At 35.0% G+C, this 24,076-nt stretch overlaps 1 protein-coding gene across 1 annotated transcript in view; it reads right to left on the bottom strand.

Moving 5' to 3' along the window:
* SYDE2 (synapse defective Rho GTPase homolog 2) overlaps positions 1–24,076 on the bottom strand; it is a 40,456-nt gene that overhangs the window by 5,089 nt on the left and 11,291 nt on the right. The window contains exons 3-6 of the mRNA XM_040232425.1: positions 18,798–19,900; positions 14,388–14,514; positions 6,622–6,803; positions 3,196–3,427 (exon numbers count right to left, since the gene is read on the bottom strand). Coding sequence (XP_040088359.1) covers positions 3,196–3,427; positions 6,622–6,803; positions 14,388–14,514; positions 18,798–19,900 — 1,644 coding nt within the window. The remainder of the gene's footprint in view (positions 1–3,195; positions 3,428–6,621; positions 6,804–14,387; positions 14,515–18,797; positions 19,901–24,076) is intronic.

The following is a 24,076-nucleotide window of genomic DNA, read 5'->3' as shown; positions in this document are numbered from 1 at the left end:
TGCCAAGGGCTCAGGTTCAGTCTCTGGCCAGGGAACTAAGATCCCACAAGCTGCACAGCCGGAAAAAAAAAAAAAAAAAAAGAATTAGAGAAAATAGATAGCTCTTCCAAAAATAAAAGCCCAGTCCCAAATCGATTCGTCATAGAAAATGTGATGTAGCAAACAGCTGGTCTAAGAATTGTATATTCTCTAAAGCTATTTTCCTATCTATAAAGTGAAAGGGTAGCCTATCATTAATTTTTAATATTCTTAAGACAGCAAACTAATGTTTTTTAAAAGCAACTACCTTCTAAATACCCAGTACATAAAAAAGATGAAAAGAAGACTGTTTTGATCAAAAGGGAAATATGTTTCCATTTTGCTCCCTCACCTGCTGCCAATCTGGCCTCAAAGCTGCTTCCAAAGAACTTAGGGTTTTGCCAGAAGAATCTGAAAAGCCACTGGCAGGCTGACTTTTAACTTTCAGTGCCAGTATACCAGGGTTCTAACTGATCACTTTGAAGACAAGATTTTTCAAGAAGAAAAGCTCAAAGTAAATTATATTCAAATTATTAATATAAATTATACTGCCCAAAATTAAAAAAAAAAAAAAACACAAAACAAAAAGTTAAGGAAGTAAAAAAGAAGGAAGATAGAGAGGAAAGGGTGGAACCAATTCTTTTTATTTCTGGAGTAGGATAAATACCAACAAGGAAAATAAATGGGATACACGTAGCAAGGACAGTCATTCAGCAAGTAATATGCCGTGGCCCATTTTCTATGGCACCATCAATTTTCTCAGGCTCAGTAAGTGCACTGTGTCTACTTGATTTGTGCCTCTTCTTGAATCCAAAAGCAAGTGTTGTAGTAGGAAAGACTAACTCCTATTTCCTCTCAACTTTCTCCCCTGTTCTATACTTTGTCTGAGGTATTATAACTGAAGAAAAATAACAAGTTACAAGGGGGCAGCTATTTTTCAATCCAACCACACAAACCTTTGGAATAAGGTGCTATATACTCAGACACAATTGCTTAAGGTTGTTACTGAAATACTGTACAGTGAGTCTCAAATCTGAACCTTTTTTTTCCTATAACATACAACATAAATTTTTGCTCCTAAATCCAACACTAAGATGACTGTTACAAAATAATGGAGTGACATTAACCTCTGATACAGAATTAATGATAAAAGAACTCAGATACTGGTAATAAACTTAATAGCTCCAGGCAAGAAAACTTTCATTTGATTAGAATGATAAGATAGCTCCTTTCCCAATTTTTCATGTTTATTAAAATTAAAACAGTTCCAGGAAAAGCTAGGAAACACACATTTAAACCTGAACCCGAGTGATCCCTTATGTTGGGTACCAAATGTAGAAATCAGACTAATTAATCAGAACATCTACATTCAGCACTTTTAACTAATAAATAATACATACTAACTCAGCTAAAATATAATTTGAAAATTATTTTTTAAGCCTGTATTTAAAAGAAAACAAAAATATTAACTTTCCAAATTTAAAAGTTGAAAATTTTTATTAATTTTTAATTCACTTTTTAAAATTAATTAGTTTTTTAAAAGACTAAATCAAGCAATCCTTTATACTTCGTGTTTTTTTAAAATATGTATTTATTTATATTTATTTATTTTTGGCTGTGCTGGGTCTTTGTTGCCACACATGGGCTTTCTCTAGCTGCAGCGAGCAGGGGATACTCTCTAGTTGTGGTGCTTGGTATTTCTCACTGTGGTGGCTTCTATTGTCTCAGAGCATGGGCTCTAGGGTATGCAGGCTTCAGTAGCTGTGGCTCGAGAGCTCTAGAGCATGGGCTCAGTAGCTGTGATGCATGGGCTTAGCCGCTTTGAGACATGCTAATCTTCCCGAACCAGGATCAAACCCGTGTCCCCTGCATTGGCAGGCGGACTCCTAGCCGCTGACTCACCAGGGAAGTCCAAGCCTTTTGTACTTTATTTAGTCTATCCTTCTCTCATATACATTAACAAAAGAGTTTTTTTGTTGAGTGGCTAAGTTGTGTCCAACTCTTTTGTGACCCCATGGCTCCTCTGTCCATGGGATTTCCTAGGCAAGAATACTAGAGCAAGTTGCCATTTCTTTCTCTAGGGGAATTTCCTGACCCAGGGATCAAACCCACATCTCTTGCATTGCAGGCAGATTCTTTACCACTGAGCCACAAGGGAAGACTAATAAGCACATTTACTGAGGACTGACTTTATGCTAAACTCTCTGTTCATTTCCTTAGATCCTTTATGCCAATCTTCACAACAACCCTAAGGTAGGCACTATTCATACAGAAGCAAACTGAGGCTTAGGAAAGTTTGCCTGAGTCCACACTGCTGGTGAGTGCCACCATCGGATCTGAATCCAAGCCTGACTCCAGGGCCCAGGCACTTTTAACACTGTGTACTGCCCTTAGCATTTAAGTATCTTCACACTTGGTCCTATGCAGGATAGGGGAGGCAAGTGGGAGTTACTACCAGGTAAGAAAATTTTAGAACCTAAATACAGGGATCCTTTATAAAGCATCTAATTAAATACGTATTCCTTTTAGCTGTGAAAATACTTAAGAGATATGTTAGGAAAATAATTGTCAGCCTTTTCTTATTGAATAAGGGATGGACAAGAAAAACTGAATTGTCCACTCAAGCCTAGATAATTTGAAGAATGACCATGAATACATGAAAGATGTCAGGAAGAACTGATTTAAGTAGAAAAATGAATTCTGCTTTAAATCAGTTGAACTAAAAATGATAATGGTAAAAATCTTAATATTTACTGAGTACCTATTATGTGCCAAGAGCTGTGCTGAGCACCTTATACACATACTTTTTTAAATTTAATCTTCCTATCAATTCTATAAACATATTACTAACTCACATGACAAAAGGTGATACTGAGGCTGTAAAATGTTAATGAAGTTGCCCACGGTCAGACTAATAAGGGATACAATCAGGATTCAAACCCAGAGCTGACCAAATCCAAAACATATACATTGGTATCTATGTCTACAACAGTATCAGCAAAAGCAGAACATTTAAATGGAGAAATCTAAAGGGCAGGTATCAGTTCATACTATTTTAAAAAGCAAAATCTAGAAAAGATTTTCTTCAACCATACATGGGCATATTTAATGATTAGCTAATTCTATCATTGTAGAGATATCATTGTAAGAGAAAAATAATTCCACTGAATCATTTACCTGGCCAGAGTTGAAGTAAGTAGTGAAGAACTTCAATATGTTTTTTAAAATCCAAAGCAGTTGCAAGTTCCTTGGAATCAGTAAACACTCTGTTGTTATGGGTGGAAGTTTCTTGCCTCTGACTTAATAATACTGGTCCAAAGCACACAGCCAAGTTTTGGCAGGTCATCTTATTCACATCATGATAAGAAGCCACCAATTTCAAATGATCCAACAACATCATTAGAGTTGCCTAAATTGAATTAAATTTCATTTAGTACAGTCAAACAGGGATAAATTCAAGGACACAATTTATAGCAGGAAATATAGACAAACAACCTGTCACTTTTTAGAAGGTTGTTTCAAAGATTTGCTTTTAAGCTGGATGTTTAGAACTTGAAACACATTTTTTTTTAATAAAATGTTACACAGGACACTTAGGTTTTGACAACATAATTTGATTCATTGAATGGTTAAAATATACATTATCTAAAATGCTCGTGAATGAATTCCAAATTTTAGCTGGAGTTTCTTAGAAAATATGCCATCAACTTTTTCCTCTCTTCCCTTCTCTAAAAAGATAACAGCAAAGGTTGTGATGAAAAGGGGATTAGGGTAGAATGTTCTTTTTTTTTTTTTAAGTTTTAAAACAACATGAATTTATTCTCTGATCAATTTGGAGGCCAGAAGTCTGAAAGGAGTCTCAGGGAGCTAAAATCAAGGTGTCAGCAGGCAGGGCACACTCCTCCAGAAGCTCTAGGAAAGAATCTGTTTCCTTGTCTTTTCCAGGGTCTAGAGCTGTATTCCTTACATTCCTCAACTCAGGGACCCTTCTTCCATTTTCAAAACTAACAATATAACATCTTCTGATTCTGCTTCCCTCTGTTTTCATCACATTGTTTTCTCATCTGCCTGTAGTGAAATCTCCCTCTCCCTGTCCCTTATAAGGATACTTGTGATTATGTTTAGGACCTACCTTGATAACCCCAGATAATCTCTCCATCTCAAGATACCCATTTGTTTGTTTGTTTTGGCATGCAGGATCTTAGTTTTCATACTATGTCACTTTTTATGTAAGAAAGAATGGGAAATGAGAAAACATGCATGTATCTAATTATTTTTATAAACAGAAATACAGAAAGCATAAACAAAAAACTAATAAGATTAGGTATCTATAGTTGACTAAATAATGGCCACCAAAAATATTCAGGTTTTTGTAGCTATCATTAAATTAGTTATCTTGAGGGAATTCCTTGGCAGTCCAGTGGTTAGGACGGCCCACTTCAACTGCAGGAGTTACAGAATGTTCATTTTTAAGTTCAGTTAAATCCTGTAGTCATAAGTAGGGGGCACCATCTTAAAATCTAGGTTACCATGGCCAGGTTCTATTGTGATCCAGATTAGGAAGAAGGCCAATGCACTTCTTAATAAATATTTTAAGTAGACAAACAATGGAAAAGGGAAGCATAGAAATGAAAAAAATTATTGAAAAAAAACTGTTTTTACTCCTTGAAGAAACCAATAAGGGGAATTTGCTTAAGAAGTGAATGGTTATTTAAGTTTAAGCAATTATGAAAAGAAATTATGTTTTTAATATACTGGTATATGATCAATCATTTAACAAAATAAGCATTAATTTCCTCTTCATAATTGAAGAAATAAATATCAATAATAACCTATAACTTTAAAAAATTATTTTAAAAAATTAAAATGACATATTATCAATATTTCTGGAGCCAAAAGTGACAACTGGATTTGGTGATTAGAAGGTAATTAGTAACCTTGACAAAAACAGATCCACAGAGATGGGGTAGGAACCCAGATAACAGTTTGTTGAGTAGTAAATGAGTGGTGAAGAAGTGATAACTGCCAGAACAAACGTTTGCTCAGTGTTTGGCTATGAAGGGAAAGAATCAGGAGCAAATGGATCTAGAGTAGACTACAGTTGATATTCTGAAATCAAAACCAGTCACACACTGGTTAACACAGTTAACACACACACACGACTGGTTAAATATATTAGGCTCAATCTCAATAGCAAACCAAGAAATGCAACCTAAAGTAAGAAATTTTTTTGTCCTTGAAATAAGATCAGCCAAAAAATGTAATTGTTATGTCCCCTCTGAAAAGTAATATGAAAACATGTACTAACAGCCTCAAAATGTTCACAACATTTAAATCAGCAATTCCACTTTGAAATTCTAATCTAAATAAGTAATTCTAACTGAAAAGAAATCTGTGGACAAATATATACAAATAGGTTCAAAACCTAAATTTTATATAAAACAAATTATGATAAATTGTCAAATCCATTCAATGGAATACTTTGGAGCCTTTTTAGAAAGAATATTAACAGCATGAGCTTTAAGGCCAGAAAGGCCTAGATTCATATGATAGACTATAACACCCAAAAACCTACATAATCTTGGGCAAGTGATTTAAATTCCTTGACACTCGAGTCTTCACTCATAAGCAAAATGATACATAATTTTACCTTATATTGATGAAGGAACATTTCTACCCCTTCACCCCACCCTTCTTCTGCCTACCTCTATGTAGCTATTCCTCTCTCCCACCCAAGGGAACAGAAATTCCTAATCTGACTGGACAGAGAACAGGCCATTCAGATGACTAAAATAAACTAGTGAATGAAGGTATTAGGCTTAAAGTATTTCTATCCACTCTTGGACCTTCCACTCTCACATGATAAGAAATATAGGCAAAGCTGGCCTCATCTGGATAAGCCTGGCCATATTTCTTTCCCTTATTCTCCCTTTTGTTCTAAGGAACAACGCTAAAGTTAGGCTAAGATTAGTTCTGCAAGCCCAGTCATCCTCTCTCCTGCAGTCATACCAGAAGATACTGGTATGAGATTTAGATCATGGGAAGGGGACAAGGAGGAAGGAAAGAGTGGTGGTGAGCACTAAGTCTTGAGGCTAAGTCATGTACACAAAACAGTTACCATATTTTTTTTTAATTTATTTTTTATTTTACTTTACAATTCTGTATTGGTTTTGCCATACATTGACATGAATCCAGTTACCATATTTTAAAAATACTATTAATAAAAGGAAATAAACCAAAATGTTAATTATATAGCCTTTAGATATTGATAATTATAAATTCCATTCTTCTTTTCTGTATCTTCCTAATTATAAATATATCGTTTTAATAATAAGATAACAATACTCTTTTAAAACTTATGGGGAGTATTCATGCCTAAGTTAATATCACATGCGAAAGAGAAAAAACTGTTTTCTAGATTTATTCTATTTAAGAATCAGTTTCTAGATTTACACTGTTTAGTCTTTAGCAAAGGTAGAGCTAAAACTCATTAGTGCTACAAATGTCAAATAACTAAAAAATTATCTGGAGCTCTGGAGCTAAGTACTCAGTTCATTAAGTATGTGGTTTATTTCAGGAAGAATGTATATCTATGGTGCTTACCTTCTCAACGTCAGGCAGACAATCCAGAAGGCCAAAAGTGTACTGAGAATCACCTGGATCATTCTCACAACCATTTGAGGACATTTTCAAAGGATTTTTTGCCATTGCATCTAATACGGCCTCATAAAGCTGCTTTGTTATCAGAGGAGAAGGAAGTTCTCTTAAATAATCCTTAAGAACACCTTCAGAAACCAAACAAACCAGAAATAGATGTCAATTAGTCTTTAGAGTGAAATAATAAAAAGCTGTGGCAAATTTTTTCTCAAAGTATCATTACAGTGAACTTTTAACATTCTGAAAACAATAAAAGCAGAAATGTAAAAAGTACTGTAACAAAACACTTGCAATTTGTATTCTTAGAAATTGCTTCATTAATTGACATTTTGTTTTGAAACCATGCTAATAATGCACATGCATAATATCCAATTATCATATATAGTAGTTGTTCATAAAGTAAATTCCTTTTATAAAAAGATCCTTTAAGTGCATATAAAACAAAAGAAAATAAGGCACACTAATATTAATTGTAAATTATTCCAATTATATGGATTTTTAATTTCCAGACTTTTCATAAACCCTTGTAAATAAGTGAGCTATATAAATGCAATTCCTCTTATATACAGAAGATATGGCTTAAACACACATACTGAATAGTCTGGATAATCTCCAATGCTATACTATGGAAGAAAAAAATCATTTCTAAAACCAAAACCCAAGAACAGAAAACAACAAACATGCCACTATAATAGGAATGAGGTAAGTCTATTTCAAACACACCACAAATAGTTATGAACTTAGAGGTGATATAGCTATAGTAGAGGAAACAGGAAAGGATAATAGCTGTTACATATAAGGAAGGTAGGTTAAGATACTAGCTAAAGGATAGAGTATGATCACAAGAAAAAAAATTGACATTTCTGACAGCAAAAACCTAAATATAGACAATACTGATTTAGAAATGCTCTCAGCTTAGCTGAGAACTTAGTTTGAGGGCTTAATTTGAATTTAAGTGAAAGTGAAAGTGAAAGGCACTCAGTCATGTCCAACTCTTTGTGATCCCATGGACTATACAGTCCACGGAATTCTCCACCAGAATACTGGAGTAGGTAGCCTTTCCTTCTCCAGGGGATCTTCCCAACCCAGGGACTGAACCCAGGTCTCCCACATTGCGGGTGGATTCTTTACCACCTGAGCCACAAGGGAAGCCCAAGAATACTGGAGTAGGTAGCCTTTCCTTCTCCAGGGGATCTTCCCAACCAAGGGACTGAACCCAGGTCTCCCACATTGCGGGTGGATTCTTTACCAGCTGAGCCACAAGGGAAGCCCAAGAATACTGGAGTGGGTAGCCTATCCCTTCTCCAGTGGATCTTCCTGACCCAGGAATCAAACCAGGGCCTCCTGCGTTGCAGGTGGAGTCTTTACCAACTGAGCTATAAGGGAAGCCCAATTTGAATTTAAACATGATCATAAAGGAAGTTTCCCATCTGATAAATCTTTTAAATTTTGATAATACTATGGCTCATAAGAATTCTTGGCGGGAAATTCAGGTTCAATTCCTGGTTCAGGAAGATCCCCTAGAGAAGGAAATGGCAACCCATTCCAGTATTCTTGCCTGGGAAATCCCATGGGCAGAGAAGCCTGGTGGGCTACAGTACTTGGGGTTCCAAAATAGTCAGATGTAACTAAATAACACAACAACGGTTCATTAGTTTCTTATGCATCCTTCCAGCTTTTGCTTATGCAAATATAAATATTAATAACATATTACTATTTGTTCTCCTTTATTACATAAAAGATGGAATATATTTATTTATTTATTTTTAAATTTATTTTTTTTACTTTACAGTAAAAAGATGGCATATATACTTTTTCACTTAACATTTTATCCTTGCTATGTATTGTGCTTAGTCACTCAGTCATGTCCGACTCTTTGCGACCCCATGGACTGTAGTCTGCCAGGCTCCTCTGTCCATGGGGATTCTCCAGGTGAGAATACGGAATCGGTTGCCATGCCCTCCTCCAGGGAATCTTTGCAATGCAGGGATCAAACCCAGGTCTCCTGCATTGCAGGCAGATTCTTTACCAACTGAGCCAGCAGGGAAGCCCAAAAATACTGGAGTCGGTAGCCTATCCCTTTTTCAGGGGATCTTCCTGATCCACGAATCAAACTGGGGTCTCCTGTACTGCAAGTGGATTCTTTAGCAGCTGAGCTACCAGGGAAGCCCTATCCTTGCTATAACCCTTGCCATATTTTCAGTACACAGAAATTTTCTTCAAACGTTTTTACAGCCACATCACAGTATTCCAATGTATGGATGCCCCACATTTTGATCTAGTCAGTGGCTACAGACAGATACTTGTATTCTTTCTAATCTGGTATTTCACAACATGCTATAATGAATAACCTTGCACATGATCATTTTGTATATACGCAGGTATGTTGGTAGGACAAATTCCAAAACAGGACCACTGAATCAAAAACATATTTGTCATTCAGAGGAAAAAGGATGTTTCCTAGGTCTGGGGCTTCAGCATCTAAGTGAATAATAGTGCTATTACTTGAAACAGGGGAAAGGAGGAAAACCATGCTTTAGAGGATAGAAAGGAGTTTCATTTTGAACATATTAAGCTTAAGTTATCTATGGGACATTCAAGGCTACTGGATATAAAAATCTGAGACTCAGGAAAAAGATGGCTGGAGACACAGATCTGAGAATGATCAACTTAAACATGATAACTAGAACCTTGGGAATGACTGAGATTATCAAGGAGGAGAGAGAAAGAGAGAAAGAAAGTGAAGTCGCTCAGTCGTGTCTGACTCTTTGTGACTCCATGGACTGTATAGCCCACCAGGCTCCTCTGTCCATGGGATTTTTCAGGCAAGGATACTAGAGTAGGTTGCTATTCCCTTCTCCAGGAGATCTTCGCAACCCTGGGATTGAACCCGGGTCTTCCACACTGCAGGCAGACTCTCCCACACTGCAGGCAGACTCTCCCACACTGCAGGCAGACTCTTTACCGTCTGAGCCACCAGGGAAGCCAAGGAGGTAATATAGAGTGATATGAGAAGGCCTAATAATAAGAGAAAATGATGAAGAACATCAATCAGCTCTTTTTAAAAAAATTTTTTGTTCTTTAAAAAAAATTATTTTTATTTATTTTTAATGGGAGGATGATTGCTTTACAATGTTGAATTGGTTTCTGCTGTATAACTATGATTCAACTACAAACATATATCCCTCTCACCCCACCCCCATCCCAGTCTTCAATCAGCTCTTACGTGGTCATCAGGAAGAAGATTTTCCAAAGGTGACTAGGGAAGAATGGCTAAAGAAGTGTGAACGGTAAGTAGAGGCAGGGTGGGGGTTGGGGGCAGGACAGGCAAATATGCTATCAAGGCAGTAAAGGAAAGAATGTTTCAAGAAAGAGTTTAAGGTATCAGTTGATACCCAATAATAATTAGGTTAGATAAAAGAGTGTACTAGATCGGTCATTTGTATGTTAAAGTCATTCAGAATGATGGCAGGACTTCAGCTGGAAATCTAACCATAGATAAGATATCAAAGTCTTTAGTGAATAAATGAAAATGCTCAAGTATTCTGATGATGATATTAAACAGGAAAGAGGAGGTACAAGACTGTGCTGTGAGCCTCCAAAAAACCTTATTCCTTAACATAGCATAACTTCCTACTCCATAGTAAAAAGGTAACAAGATGGAAATAGCAGGAAGGAACCAAGAGAATACTGACCAAACTTTTTCTCTGATATACACAAAGAGATACAATATATATAAATTGCTTGGCATATAATAATAATCAATACCTGTTAGATATACAGTGATATTCCCATTCCTTAACTTTTATCATGTGATCTTTACTACTATCCTTAGTTTCCCACAATGAAGAGCAACATTCAGTTTTAAAAGAATCTACAACTAGAAAGTGAAAATGCAATTTTCTGTAGCTGCCAAACAAAGACACTACTAAACCTTTAGGGCATAATTTTTTTTTAAGGTTCCATATTTGTTCCTCGACAAAACAAGACTTGTTAGTTCTCATAAAACTCAATATGCCCTGGTAATTTGAGACTTGTCCTATAATGCAATTATATTAAATTAAAATCTAAAAGATCTCCAGAAAAGATAACTTTATAACTTAGTGAAAATATATGTCAAATATCATTATACTTTATGAGTAATATACTAAACAACCATTAATATAAATGGAATTTTAAATGGATCCAGGTTCAAGATTACTTACTTCACTATAATTTGAAGGCAAATAAGGGAGAATTATTATAACAAACATTAAGTACTTAGAGTATGCTCAGCATATTATGTTCAATGAAGTAAAGGTTATTATTGCTTTTCTATTAGTAAATGCAGACAAACTTCACAGGAAAAATAAAAGATTTTATAAAATGATACGGAGAGGAAGTATTTATAGTACATTGTGACATATAAGATATAACGACTCATAAATCTAGAAATTGACCATATAGTCTTATCTCAAAAACTTAGTGATAGACAGGGGCATCTTAAAACCATTTTGCCTTCTTAACATCTTTCAAACACTTTGGGACATAAAAAACATAAGATAATAACTTTGTGGTGACAATCTTTAATGCTACAGAAGCTACTTAAAAAACGACTTGGGGGACATTTATGATGAAGTTTATTTAATGCAACACAGTATATCTTTTATCATGTACTTGAAGCAGCAATTATTGGTAAATAAAGAACTGGTTCCAGTTACATCTCTTAAGCTGCCCTGTATTAGTTGCTGCTGCTAAGCTGCTTCAGTCGTGTCCGACTCTGTGCGACCCCATAGACGGCAGCCCACCAGGCTCCTCCGTCCCTGGGATTCTCCAGGTAAGAACACTGTATTAGTTAGATACTATGAAATCATATGCCTCTTACCTTCAGGCACAAGGACCAACTACACAGAAGATTCTACTCATCCCTATGATGCAAAACAGGCATCACCACACTGAAAAAAAAAAGGGCATTCTATCTCTAAAACTACATCTGTTTCTCAGAGACTGGTTTGAAGTACCTATATTTTATTAATTCTCAATCACAAAATTCACCATTCTCTCTGCCTAAAACTTTAATAATCACTAAATAATAAATATGTTGACTTTTCTATTATCTTCTCTTAAAACTATGAATAGATTTTACACCTTAAATTTTGCACCTGATTGAAAAAAATCTGGTTTGTCTGGAGTACTTCATTCTGTATTCCAGACAAACCAATCACTAAGAACACATTAAACTGTGAGTAAACTCTATCATTCACTCCATTAATATCTTTTTTAGACCTATTGAACTGTTAATTATATTTCAAAGTTTACTTAGTAATGTGAGTTCACATGGAACAAACACATGAGGCAACACTAGTACTGGCCAACTCCCCAAATTTTGAGCCATGATGAGCCCCTGTGTATAATTTATTGCAATTCCAATGGTATTTCTCAGACAAAACTTAAATCATTCCATTGGCTTTTTATCAAGAAAGAAAAGAGCTCTTGGTTCTTCTGAAAAACAACTTTACTGAAACGGAATACAAAGAATAAAGCCAAGAAATATCTAATTCATAAACTATGGAAACTCTCAACTTCAGAAAAGAATGCTTCTATAAATCTAACATTCATTGATCTACTGTCATATCTTCTGCATGTGCTACAAATTTCTGACAATTCAAACCACATCACTTCATCTTCTTAAACTGTACACATTTGACATAATTTTTATCTCTAAGCCAAGGCTTCAACTAAGACAAAACCTCTTTTTATTCAGAATGTAATTTTCTGAGAACTATACTTATAAAGTTTCTCCTTAATAAATTCATAAAATGAGTCTTTTGCTGATTCTGTTAATTATATACTACTAAGGGGAAAAAAATCTACCTTTTTGTAGAAATGACCCATTTTTTAGTAGAAGTAATAAATCTTCTTCCTTTAGAAAAATAAAAGTAACCATTATTTCTCGTTTGCTAAAACTTACAGGAAAAAAAGTGCTTTGGTTTGTCTTCTTTTAGAATTAAAATGCTTGGGCTCAAATTTAGTTATCTAAGAATGTATATTAATAATCTATGAAAATACAGTCATTCAGAGTTCAGAGATTGGGAACCTCAATTATTTGGAAAGTCTCAATGCTAAAAGTTGGCTTTAAGGATTCCAATCATTAAAAAATCTCTTTAATATGTGCAAGTTGAGCCCTCCTCAAATTCTCACCTAGACAACTGTGTGCAAAATAAGAAAGCAATTTAGAAGGAAAAACAAATATTGTTAGAGCAAGGGGAAAAAATGGTAGTTGACAATAGAGAGAAGAGAAAGACTATCAAAATACATAGACAATCTGGAAATACATACCAAAGCATCTGTAGGTGAAAGGATGTGATATCTGAGATTATGGTTCAAAATAGTCCAAGTGTGGGGAGAATCAAATGAGGGGTATAAATGAGACAGGTTTGGTCATTATGGAAGCCAGATGATGGACAAAGAAGGTTTATCATAGTATTCTATGCTTGAAAACTTTGCTAATAAAAAGTAAAACAACAACAAAAAACAAACATGGAATTATAAGCCAATAGTCCGATTAGTTATCAAAAATCTCCTAAAGGGCTTTTTTTTTGTTCTCATCTCATATGATCTCTCCACAGAATGACAATGCATCACACCTTGCTGTGAAAACTCTATTGTTTCTTGTTTCCCAAAGTTTCTGACTCCTTTCCTCTCAATCCCTTTAGATGTTTCTTCTTTCTTTGTCTGCCTCCAAAGTTTGGAAATCCTCAAAGTTCTGGGCTTTTGAAACTTTACAGACAATTGGAAGGTGTTAACTATAACTAGTGCCAATAACCATCAAATTGCCATTTTCATCACTCAGGGCTTTGGAAGAGTATTTGCAATGCTGTACATTGGACTGTATTCATCACTTGGGCAAATAACAGACCCCTCACATTCTACTACATCCTCTACTTAGCTGCAGATAAGCACTTTCAACTTTGCTTGATGTATCCACTGAGATCTCTGACTGGTACCTCAAGTTCAATATATGTTTGAAAAGAAATCCAATTCATAATATTTTTCTACATTTCTCCACCAAAAACAGTAGTTTTCTCTTACTTCTGCTAATGGAATCCAATCAACCAGGTGTCAAAGTCATGTTTGTCTGGGCCCTCCCTGCCTTCATGTACTTTCAATTCTATTCCTTCCTGCTGTTGCTACTGCTGTAAGATGCCATCTGCTCTCATTACCTCTTTGCTGAGACTATTGCCAAGCCTTCCTAACTGGTTTTCTTCCCTCTTCTATCTTCTTATTTCAATCATTTGCACAGACTTGCCAGATAAGTATTCCTGAAGACTATCTCTGAAGATTTCATTCCTCTGCTCAAAAATCTTTGGATTCCCTCTGCCTAGTAAATAAATATAAATTCTCTAACCAGACAGTCAATGCCCCTTATATTACCTATGCTCCAGTCAAACTGAACCTGATGGCACTTTATTTATCCCTCCGTGAAGACAAGGTACCCTTTTCTTTCTGTTAGCTACTGGAGCTAATTTAATGTAGGCCTTACTTCCTTCCAAAGGTTGGCTGTTTGAGAACAGGGACTGTATCTTGGTACCTCCCCATAGAAAAGAACACAGTAGTGTTTGTGAAAGAAGGAAAAAAAGACTTCAGAATAATACCAAAACAGTATTTCAATTCTCTTTCCTGCAGAGGTAGTCTTTCAGAATGTGTACATAAAAATAACATCTATTTATTACCTGTTATTACATTTATATCTGGGTATTGGCTTTCACACAGACCAACAGCTTTGCTATCCCTCTCAAAAGCCTCTCGAAGTTCTTTCTTGACTGCTGCCGAGCCACATAATCGGTATAGGCCTACTACCTAGAAATAAAATTATCGCCACATTACGGTAAATTGGATAAAGAGAAAATATAATAGTACAGTATGTATAAATCACATGACTTTGGCAATCTTATATATTCTGATGGCATTTAATTACAAATATCTCAAATATAAGCTTCTGAAGTCTCACCACAGACTATACTGAGTGTAGTTACATAGTTTAATACAAATTTTATATTCTTTCATTTAAATTCAAATGATATACCTGTAGTGCTAGCTATAATATCTTAAGCAAAGACACAATCCCTTCCCTTTAATTTTATACACTCAACCAATATCTTCATGGGTGCCCTTTTACATCTTTTGCTCCAGATTGAAGTAATACAGCACAACAGCTAATCAAAGATTTTGGATTCATAAAGCCCCATACCATCACTCCTTGCTTGGTAAATTTGGGCAAGTTTTTAAATTTGTTTAATACTCAGTTTATTTTTAAAAGCCAAAATCTCAGTTTATTTTTTTTAAGTATATATTTGAAATAAGGTTCCAGGAAACTATTTCTGTAAAATTATCTTCTAAAGTTTCTTGGGAAGAAACGAAAACAAATCTAGGATTTTTTAAACTTATCAAATTAATTGATTATAAAGCACTGAAGGAAATTCAGTGGAAATAATATATTAAAGGGGAAAATAAAACTTCTAGTTCAAAATGTATTTACGATGCAAAGACACCACTCAATCTCCCTTCAATCTACATTAAAAAGATTTGTTTTTTAAACATTGTTAGTTCAATATAAATTCACTAAGAGGAAATCAACATGGTGTCTTAAAGAGAAAACAGGCTGATTAAGCAATTGGGGCCTTTTAAAAGAAAAAATCTTCATGAAAATTGAGGAAAGTGGTCGTCATCTATACTTCTACATCAAAGACTATTTAGGAAGTTCAGTCACCTTGAATTGAAAGATTGGATAAAGGTATTACTTCAAGACAGAAATAAAGTGAAAACACACAATGCGATCCCCAAGGATCTGAACTAGAAATCACTTAAAAATATTAAAAATGATCTAGAGGAAGAAAGCAAATGAAATTTACAGGTTTACTTATGACACTAACCTCTTATGAATTATTAATAACTGATAGACTACACTACAAAAGGTGGGTCTTAATATAGGAACGTGTCAGTAATGGATCCACGGAAATGTTATCCAAAATATTTAAGATGACAAGCACTCAGAATTAACTTAAAGATAGTAGAGACTCTACAACTATTTCTAAGAGAAGGTAGTTCAAGGTGCTGCTGAATTCAAAAGGATCAACAGGATATGGGAAACCAAGGAATGTACTAGGAATAAAATTCAAATGTCCTATTCTTTTCCACATTCACGGTATATTCACATTGACAATAGCAGGTGTTAGTTACAACATCAAGAGAAAGAAAATCAGAATGGCAAATGATCCAGAAAATGAAACTAAAATATTAAACAGGATCAAAGGAAACACTACAACATTAGAAGAAACCAACTTGAGTAGAGCCCTTCTAGTGTAACAAACTTAAAGTGTCACAAAAATCTCATAAAGATGTATCCTCTTAAGCTTGAGAAAGATGAATGTAGAACAAATTAAAGAAAGTAATACTTCAATAACGAGTGATAATTTAAAGGAATGTGTTATCCCAAAAGCTGGTATTACAAATATAGTTTTTAAAAGTGAATAAGGAAGATATACGATACATACATCAGGGAGGAATATTTTAGGATATATTCCTTAACTTCAGAGGCTGATTTCCTGAATCAAACACTTGAAGTATGTGCTTGATGCCTCTAGTAAGGACAGAATCTAAACTGGACGGACCATGAGTATGATTTCTATACTAATCTTTTCCCACTCCAAGCAGGAGATGGATGATAGTGGCCTTCCAAGTATTTGGGAAAATATCACAAACTATTTTAGTATGACTATCGAAACCTGATTGTCATGGTTAAAAAAAAAAAAAAGGAATACTGACTAGAAAGGTAAACAAAATTTAAGCAGTATGCTGTTTATAAAACACAGGCACATATCACCCTCTTTCTGTATGTGTATTGGGGTGGAACAGGGAGAAGCAAAAGAGACAAAACAAGAAAAGGTGTTTAAAAAGAACTGTTTCAAATATACAACTGTAAATTTTACTTTTTATTTCACAGGAAATAATTCCTTATTAAAATAAATCTTTCTAAACTTTATAGAAATAAAAAGCATTCCTAAAAAATATTTTCTTAGCATTTAAAATCACTTACAACAGTCTTATCTACTTGCTCTTTATGAAATATTTTCAGAAAATAGACTGCAAAAGTATAGTGTTATTTGAGTTACTTATGGGGCAACCCTGGTGGCTCAGACGGTAAAGAATCTGCCTGCAGTGCAGGAGACCGGGGTTCAATCCCTGAGTCAGAAAGGTTCCCGAGACGAGGAAATAGCCACCCACTCCAGTATTCTTGCCTGGAGAATTCCATGGACAGGCTACATTTCATGGGGTCGCAGAGTCAGACACTACTGAGCAACTAACACACATTTTAATGTACAATTGTAAAAGACTTTAGCTTATTACTTTAGCTTTATTTAAAGCCTGCCTAACTTCTGGCTTCTCTATGTGCTCCCTGGGAAAAAATATGGAGGGAAAATAGACACCCTTAAGAAAAGAGTAACTGGACCAAAAGCTGGCTTCTAAAGGCCTCACTTCTACCCAGACAACACAAACTCAACTTGATAGAATCACATATCTGAAAGAGGTTTCAAAAATTCAAATGTCCTACCTCTCTGCTTCAGGAAGTTACTACATCTATATTTATTAATATAAGCAGAAAAGACTCATAGAGATTAAGTGACTTGCCCAACATCACACAATAATGGATGAGAAACCAGAATCTAAGTTTCCTGTATCTTTATACCAAGCTCCATTAAGTTAGGTTTCTATAGTTTCCATGTTAAATTCAAGGTAGGTTATTTAACATTTGCTTCTATATTCTTTTAAAGAAATCATATTTCAGATTTTATGGTATTCATCCTTGATATTTTTGATCAATGTTATAAATTCTGATAGCACTAAAACAAAATACTTCAGTAATAATTCTAAGGCTTATTTTGTATTGCAAAAGATTAGTATAAATAATTACTTGTACTTCATACTAATATCCTCAGTGATACACTGCTTCTCATTGTCATTCTACAAGTATTAATGAAAATAAAGATAAGGTCTGGTGGTGGTGGTTTAGTCACTAATTCGTGTCCAACTCTTGCAACCCCGTGAACTATAGCCCACCATGCTTCTTTGTCCATGAGATTTCAAAGAAAAGAATACTGGAGTGGGTTGCCATTTCCTTCTCCAGGGGATCTTCCCAACCCAGGGATCGAACCAGAGTCTCCTGTATCTCCTGCATTGGCAGGTAGATTCTTTACTGCCTCAGCCACCAGGAAAGCCCAAAAAATAAGGTCTACCAACTGGTTAACATTTACATGGAAGTGAAACTATCAGTCATGTCCGACTCTTTATGACCACATGGATTAAGGTTCACCAGGCTCCTTTGTCTGTGGAATTCTCCAGGCAAGAATAGTGAAGTGGGTTGCCATTTCCTTCTCCAGGGGAACTTCCCGACCCAGGGATCGAACCCAGGTCCCCTGTATTACAGGCAGATTCTTTACCGTCTGAGCCACCAGGGAAGCCCATCTTGTTACAAATAGCACCAGGTTTTTTGTTTGTTCTAATGAACTACTTTTACCTTATTTAAAAGGAAAAGAGAATGTGATGTGCTTTTATTAGTAGGACCTCTCCTTATCCACCATGCTATCCCAAAGGTAAGACATGGATAAGCTTATGCTTTCCAAAGCGTGGAACTAAGGGAGAACAGGAAATAAGGGCAGGGAGTTAATTTTAGGAGTGAAACAGGGTTATAAGATTTACTGTTAAACTCTCTATCAAAGGAAAGTCAAACCATGCAGAAACATTCTTTAAATGAATTAGTCTTAGTCCATGTTGTTAGCTCTGGCTTTTCCTAGGAATGTCACTGTAAAATGCCATATCTTCATCTCAAAGTATCCATGCAGCCCTGCATCAAACATAAAGAACCATCTAGCATGCTTTCAATCATTGACAACACAGGTTAAGGCATAAATTATATCTTAAGCAGTAATGTAATAAAAATAAAGAATAGGAATGAGAAAAAGTCTAAATTAGATTTTTTTAAACTTACCTTGAACTCCTTCTCCTAAGACTTACTATAAATAAATTGAATTAATTACTCAAATAGATAGATAAGGGGGCAATAGAGAAACACAGTAAAATAATACCTGACAGCCTCTCTTTTCAATTTCCATAATACATTTCTGAATCAGGAGTGGTACCATCAAGCCTATATTTTCTTTCTCTACAACTTTTCGAATATCAACACCAAATATTACTGGTTCTCGATTTATATCTAGCCCATGAAGTGAATTCTCCCACTGTTCCAAAAGAGTTACTTTCACGTAAATAAGTCCTCTAGGTTCAAGTTTGACAGCCAGTTGATGTGTCTTTGTCACTCGGAATAAGGTGGGAAGAACAACAGTTCCATGACAACACACTCGGTTTTTTCTTGGAGTGGGTTCCCAACTAAACACTACTAATTTCAAATGCTGTGCATTTTCAATTTCTATGTTGAAAGTATGATCCATGTCTAAAAACGTTGTTCGACATGTGAGCAAAGCTGTTCTGGCTTTGTTCACTGAATCTACCTGAATTGCACAAAAGACATCTTTTGAGTCTATCCGAGGTGGTTTTAAATCCTCAGCACCATAGAAGTGCACACTCATGAGCCCAGATATGTACTGTGAACACTTAGGTTGATCAGAAAAGCTGTAATGTCTAAAAGCATCAATGTCTATTTCATTCTTGCTGCCGCTATTTGGAATTATGTCTTTTCCTTTTGCAAATTTGTTTTCAGATCCATATTTGCTAGATTTGGCTATCAGTTCAGGTGAATCTCCATCACTGAGATAACCACCTTTGCAGGAATACTTAGAACTCACGGACGTTTTCTTCTGATAGGTGGGCTGAGAAGACACACTGGTATCAAGATGGTACCGACTTATCACATTCCTCTTAGCAGCTGTGGTTGTATTCCCAGAAGGTAGAATAACAGCATGATGAATCTCTTGACAGTTACATTTAGACAAAGAAGGAGTATTATCTGGACTGTTTACATAATTCAAGGTTCCTTTAACACTCAGTTTTCGGCTAAGTTCTGGCAACTTTTTCATTTTCATGGAAAGTTTCCTCACAGTTCGTGGAGATTTTATTTTATCCGGGAAAGACCAATTCATTGAACTGCCTTTTTTCACTGGGCTAGGGCTTGGTGAAGACGGTTCCATAACTCCCAAATCAGTCTTGTTTGTAGCAGCTACACTCCCAGGACCTTGAAAAAAATAAATAAATAAGGTGATATGTTTCGATTTCTTTTTACTTTATAAACCACAGATTTAACAAGCTCTAATATGGACAGAAATTCTTCCCTGTTTCATCTTAATGGTGAGGTTTAGTCAAAAGCTTAGCTGAATTCCCATTACCAAGTTTAAGCAGGATATCAAGATCTACAAAAGGCTTATGGTGGAGAGAAACATCTCCCTCTTCATCTGCTTTTCTATTCTGAAGGTTTGGAAGAAAGGCAATATAGGTTCCTTTTAACTCTTTCTCACTGCAATATACTTATAACTGTAAACAGTGGATATCAAAGAAAACTAGGAAAGTTTTCTATTTTAATATGTTCACCAATTTTCACATTTCCTACTTTAATATACTTATTTAGAAATTTCACCTAATATGAGAATGGTTGATAAAATGTATTTTCTTATAATTTTCAGTTTCTATAAAGAATAAAGTGTAAGACGCTTTCAATTTTTTCTCCACAAAAATTGCTTTATTTTTTTCTGAATGTCAAAGTTACTCAGGCTTACAATAAAAAGTTTTTCTAAAAATTTAAAAAGCACAAATAAATAACAGTCCATATCACTAAAAGATTAATCATTGTAAAACTGCACTACCAGGAGATTAATCATGGTAATATAGCAGTGAAAATTATATTAAAAGTAGCTCCGACTCTTTGCGACCCCATGGACTGTAGCTTACCAAGCTCCTCTGTCCATGGGATTTTCCAGGCAATAGTACTGGAGTGGATTGCCATTTCCTTCTCCAGAGGATCTTCCTGACCCAGGGATCGAACCCGGGTCTCCTGCATTGTAGACAGACGCTTTATCGTCTGAGCCACCAGGGAAGTCTATTACTATTATTAAAGTATAATATTTATTATTAAAAATAATACCAGTCAACTTTCACTGAGCTAGACAAAGTATGAAAACTTAATTTAATAATTAGTATGCACGGAACCTCATTTAACTCTCATAATAACCTTACAAGTTAAGATACCATTCTCCAGATGAGGAAACTGATGGATGAGCTGTCTAATTTGTCTAAACTCACTTCTGGTAAGTGGAAGAATAAGGACTCATATCTGAAAACAGGCTTTCAGAATCTGTGCTCTAAAATACTATACTTGCAGTCTCTCCATCTTTTTAAACATTTTTCTGTCCATACATATACATCAAATTGACTTTCAAAGACCTTTTTTCAACTATTATTAAGAAGTTAAAGCATTCCACTTAACCTTAAACTTTTAATTCCCAGTTTAAAAAAATAAGGATGTGTAAAGGCTAATCAATTTCATTGAAAAATCTTAATATTTCCTAGTAAGTTTTCAAATTAATAGAGCAAATTGAAAGTAGCTTCTAAAAATTTAATATTATATAAATTTAAACTGTGCTTTAAAGAAAAACATAGTATTATCCCAATTGTTTAAAATTTAAATTAATTTTTCATACTTTATCTAATTATTCCTTATAAAGATCCTTAATGACCCTAGTACCAGAGGCTACTCTATGTAGTACATTTGACAATTAAAATGAGAAAAGTGTTTATTCATTTCAAAAAATCAATAGATTAAATGACCTTTCTTCAAAATATTAAAATAGTCTAAATAGTCCTCTCTCCATCCTTCTCTGTGTGTCCTATTGACAAAATAGTTTCTTTATAGAGAAAGGACTATTTTAAGTATGCCTGTTGGGCTTCTCTGGAATGTAACTAATAAGAAATGGAGTGTTTAATAAACTAGACAAAGCATTCCCTTATACTGTAAACTGTAGTACAATTTTACTGGTTTACTGGTCTAAAATATTCTACAGGAATCAGAGTCTTGCTGTAGCATACAATCTACCTATTTTGTCATGGCCTAAAGAAGCTACCCAGCATACAAAATTGTTCTAGGTTTTATTAAATAAAGAGTAAATCTAATATAATGACTTTTTAAAAAACATATTTCTACTGCAGGCAAGACTGAATTTATTGAAACAAAAAAGCTTTGTTTTTATAAAATCCAAGAGCTGAAATATGACAAACCAAGTTCAACATTCACTTTAAATTAAACCACAATTATACTAATCAAATCACAGATTAGTTATAGCTTATAAAGAAAGAAAAGAAAAGTGTAGTTGCTCAGTCATGTCCACCTCTTTGCGACCCCATGGACAGTAGCCTGCACCAGGCTCCTCCGTTCATGGGACTTTCTAGGGAAAGCAAAAAAGGAAAAATCTTTCAATATAAATTTATGAACCAGACTAGAATCAACTGAAACTGGCACATTCCCTTCAGCACCTAGAACAGTAAATGGCACATAGCAGGAACTAAATGTTTATTGAATAATTGAATTAACCAATTGTTAGTTGCCTGTAAACTATAAACTTTTTAGGAAATACAATATAGAAATTACCTATAATAGTTACCAGCTGTAAAGACCAAGTAAAAATACTATTAATAGTAATCAATCTTAATGAAGCAAAACAGATCTTGATAAAGATCACCATAGTAGTAGTGGAAACATTCTATTAACATCTAACAATAAGGAACCAGTCAAATAGGGCACATCAACCCAATTAAATACTATACAAATTGGGGAACAATAACATTAATCGACATGAAAGAATGGGGCTTCCCTTGTAGTTCAGTCGGTAAAGAATCTGCCTGCAATGCATGAGAGCCAGGTTCAATTCCTGGGTCAGGAAGATCCTGTGGAAAAGGAAATGGCAACCCACTCCAGTATTCTTGCCTGGAGAATCTCATGGACAGAGAAGCCTGGCAGGCTACAGTCCATGGGGTAGCAAGAGTCAGACTTGACTTAGCGACTAAACCACCACCACATGTAAGAATACAAAGTATAGATAATAAGTGAAATCAGCAAAACCCAAAAATAGTCCATTATGACAGCAACTAGATAAAAGGTACATATATATCCAAAAGTTAATAGGCAAAAAACAGTCATAATTGTGTCAGGATGATCATAAAACTGTCATTCATATTAAAAATACTTGAGCTTTCCTATTTCTTAATCAAAACATTATTTTGAAATTTAACCATTCTCTCTGGCTATTTCTCAACAGATTTTTGCCAGTGTTGCTAAAGAAAACATTATCACTTTAGGTAAATAACCTTTCTGATCATATTAAAACCAAAAAAAAAGATTATATAAATGAATCATCTAAATATCTCCTCTGGTCAACATAGGAATGTACTTGTTGTAACAGTAAGCTTAAGAGAAAAATAACAGTAAGAAAGGAGACATAATTGACATCCTTCTGTATTTTCAAATTTGGGTGGTTGTTTTTGTTTTTCAGTAATGTCTGTCCTCTTAACAGATTCACAATTTGCAACAAACATAAAATAATAAAATTTAAAGACAGTAACTTAAAGTGTACCTCATTTGACATACACTGACTTTCTAACACTGCTCTTATACTTAATGCCCTCTTGCCTTTTCTGCACCATTCCACACCCATCACGATCTGTCTGCCCTTCTCCTGCAAGCTTTCCTCATCACTCCACCTGGATCTCAACTTGTGTTTTAAAGTATTATTTTATATACCATTTATTACTCTTCCCATCCACATTACAAAAGAAACACACAGTCACTGTGGAAAATCAGTTTACACTTAGATATGCACACACACACGATTTTAATACCAACACTGGGGGTTGGGGGTGGGAGAGTCAGGTATTAACATTTCCAGTATAGCTTTTCATTGTTTCTTTCAAAATTAACATCATATACCTCACACTGTTTTTTAACTTTTTTTTTTCATATCAATGTAACATTTACTCCTTCTCACATCCCTGAGAAAAGGATCCAAATGCAAGTAGTTTATTTGTAAAGTAAAAAAATATCAGCAAGAAAGTGAGAAAATTCAGGAGAAAATTCAAGGTGAATTATCAAGCCTCCTACCACTAAGGGTAACTAGAGCTTAATTTCATGAGAAAAATGGGAAAAAATGTAGAATTATCCCAACAAGGGTGGAGAGAGCTGGTGTAGGCCCATACCAACTCCTGTCAATCAGGAGTTGAAGGGCACTCTCAGGCCGACCTGCAGGAGACTCCCTAACACTTTGGAAGGAGTCCTCCAAGTAGAGATGCAGATACTGATGTTTGGAAGTAGGCTGCCACCATTTAAATAAATAACGCCACCCAATGTATATGGACAAGTACGAACAAC

This window comes from Oryx dammah, unplaced genomic scaffold (genome assembly GCF_014754425.2).
Source record: "Oryx dammah isolate SB20612 unplaced genomic scaffold, SCBI_Odam_1.1 HiC_scaffold_28, whole genome shotgun sequence".
Classification (NCBI taxonomy): Eukaryota; Metazoa; Chordata; class Mammalia; order Artiodactyla; family Bovidae; genus Oryx; species Oryx dammah.
This window is presented reverse-complemented; position numbering and strand designations above follow the sequence as displayed.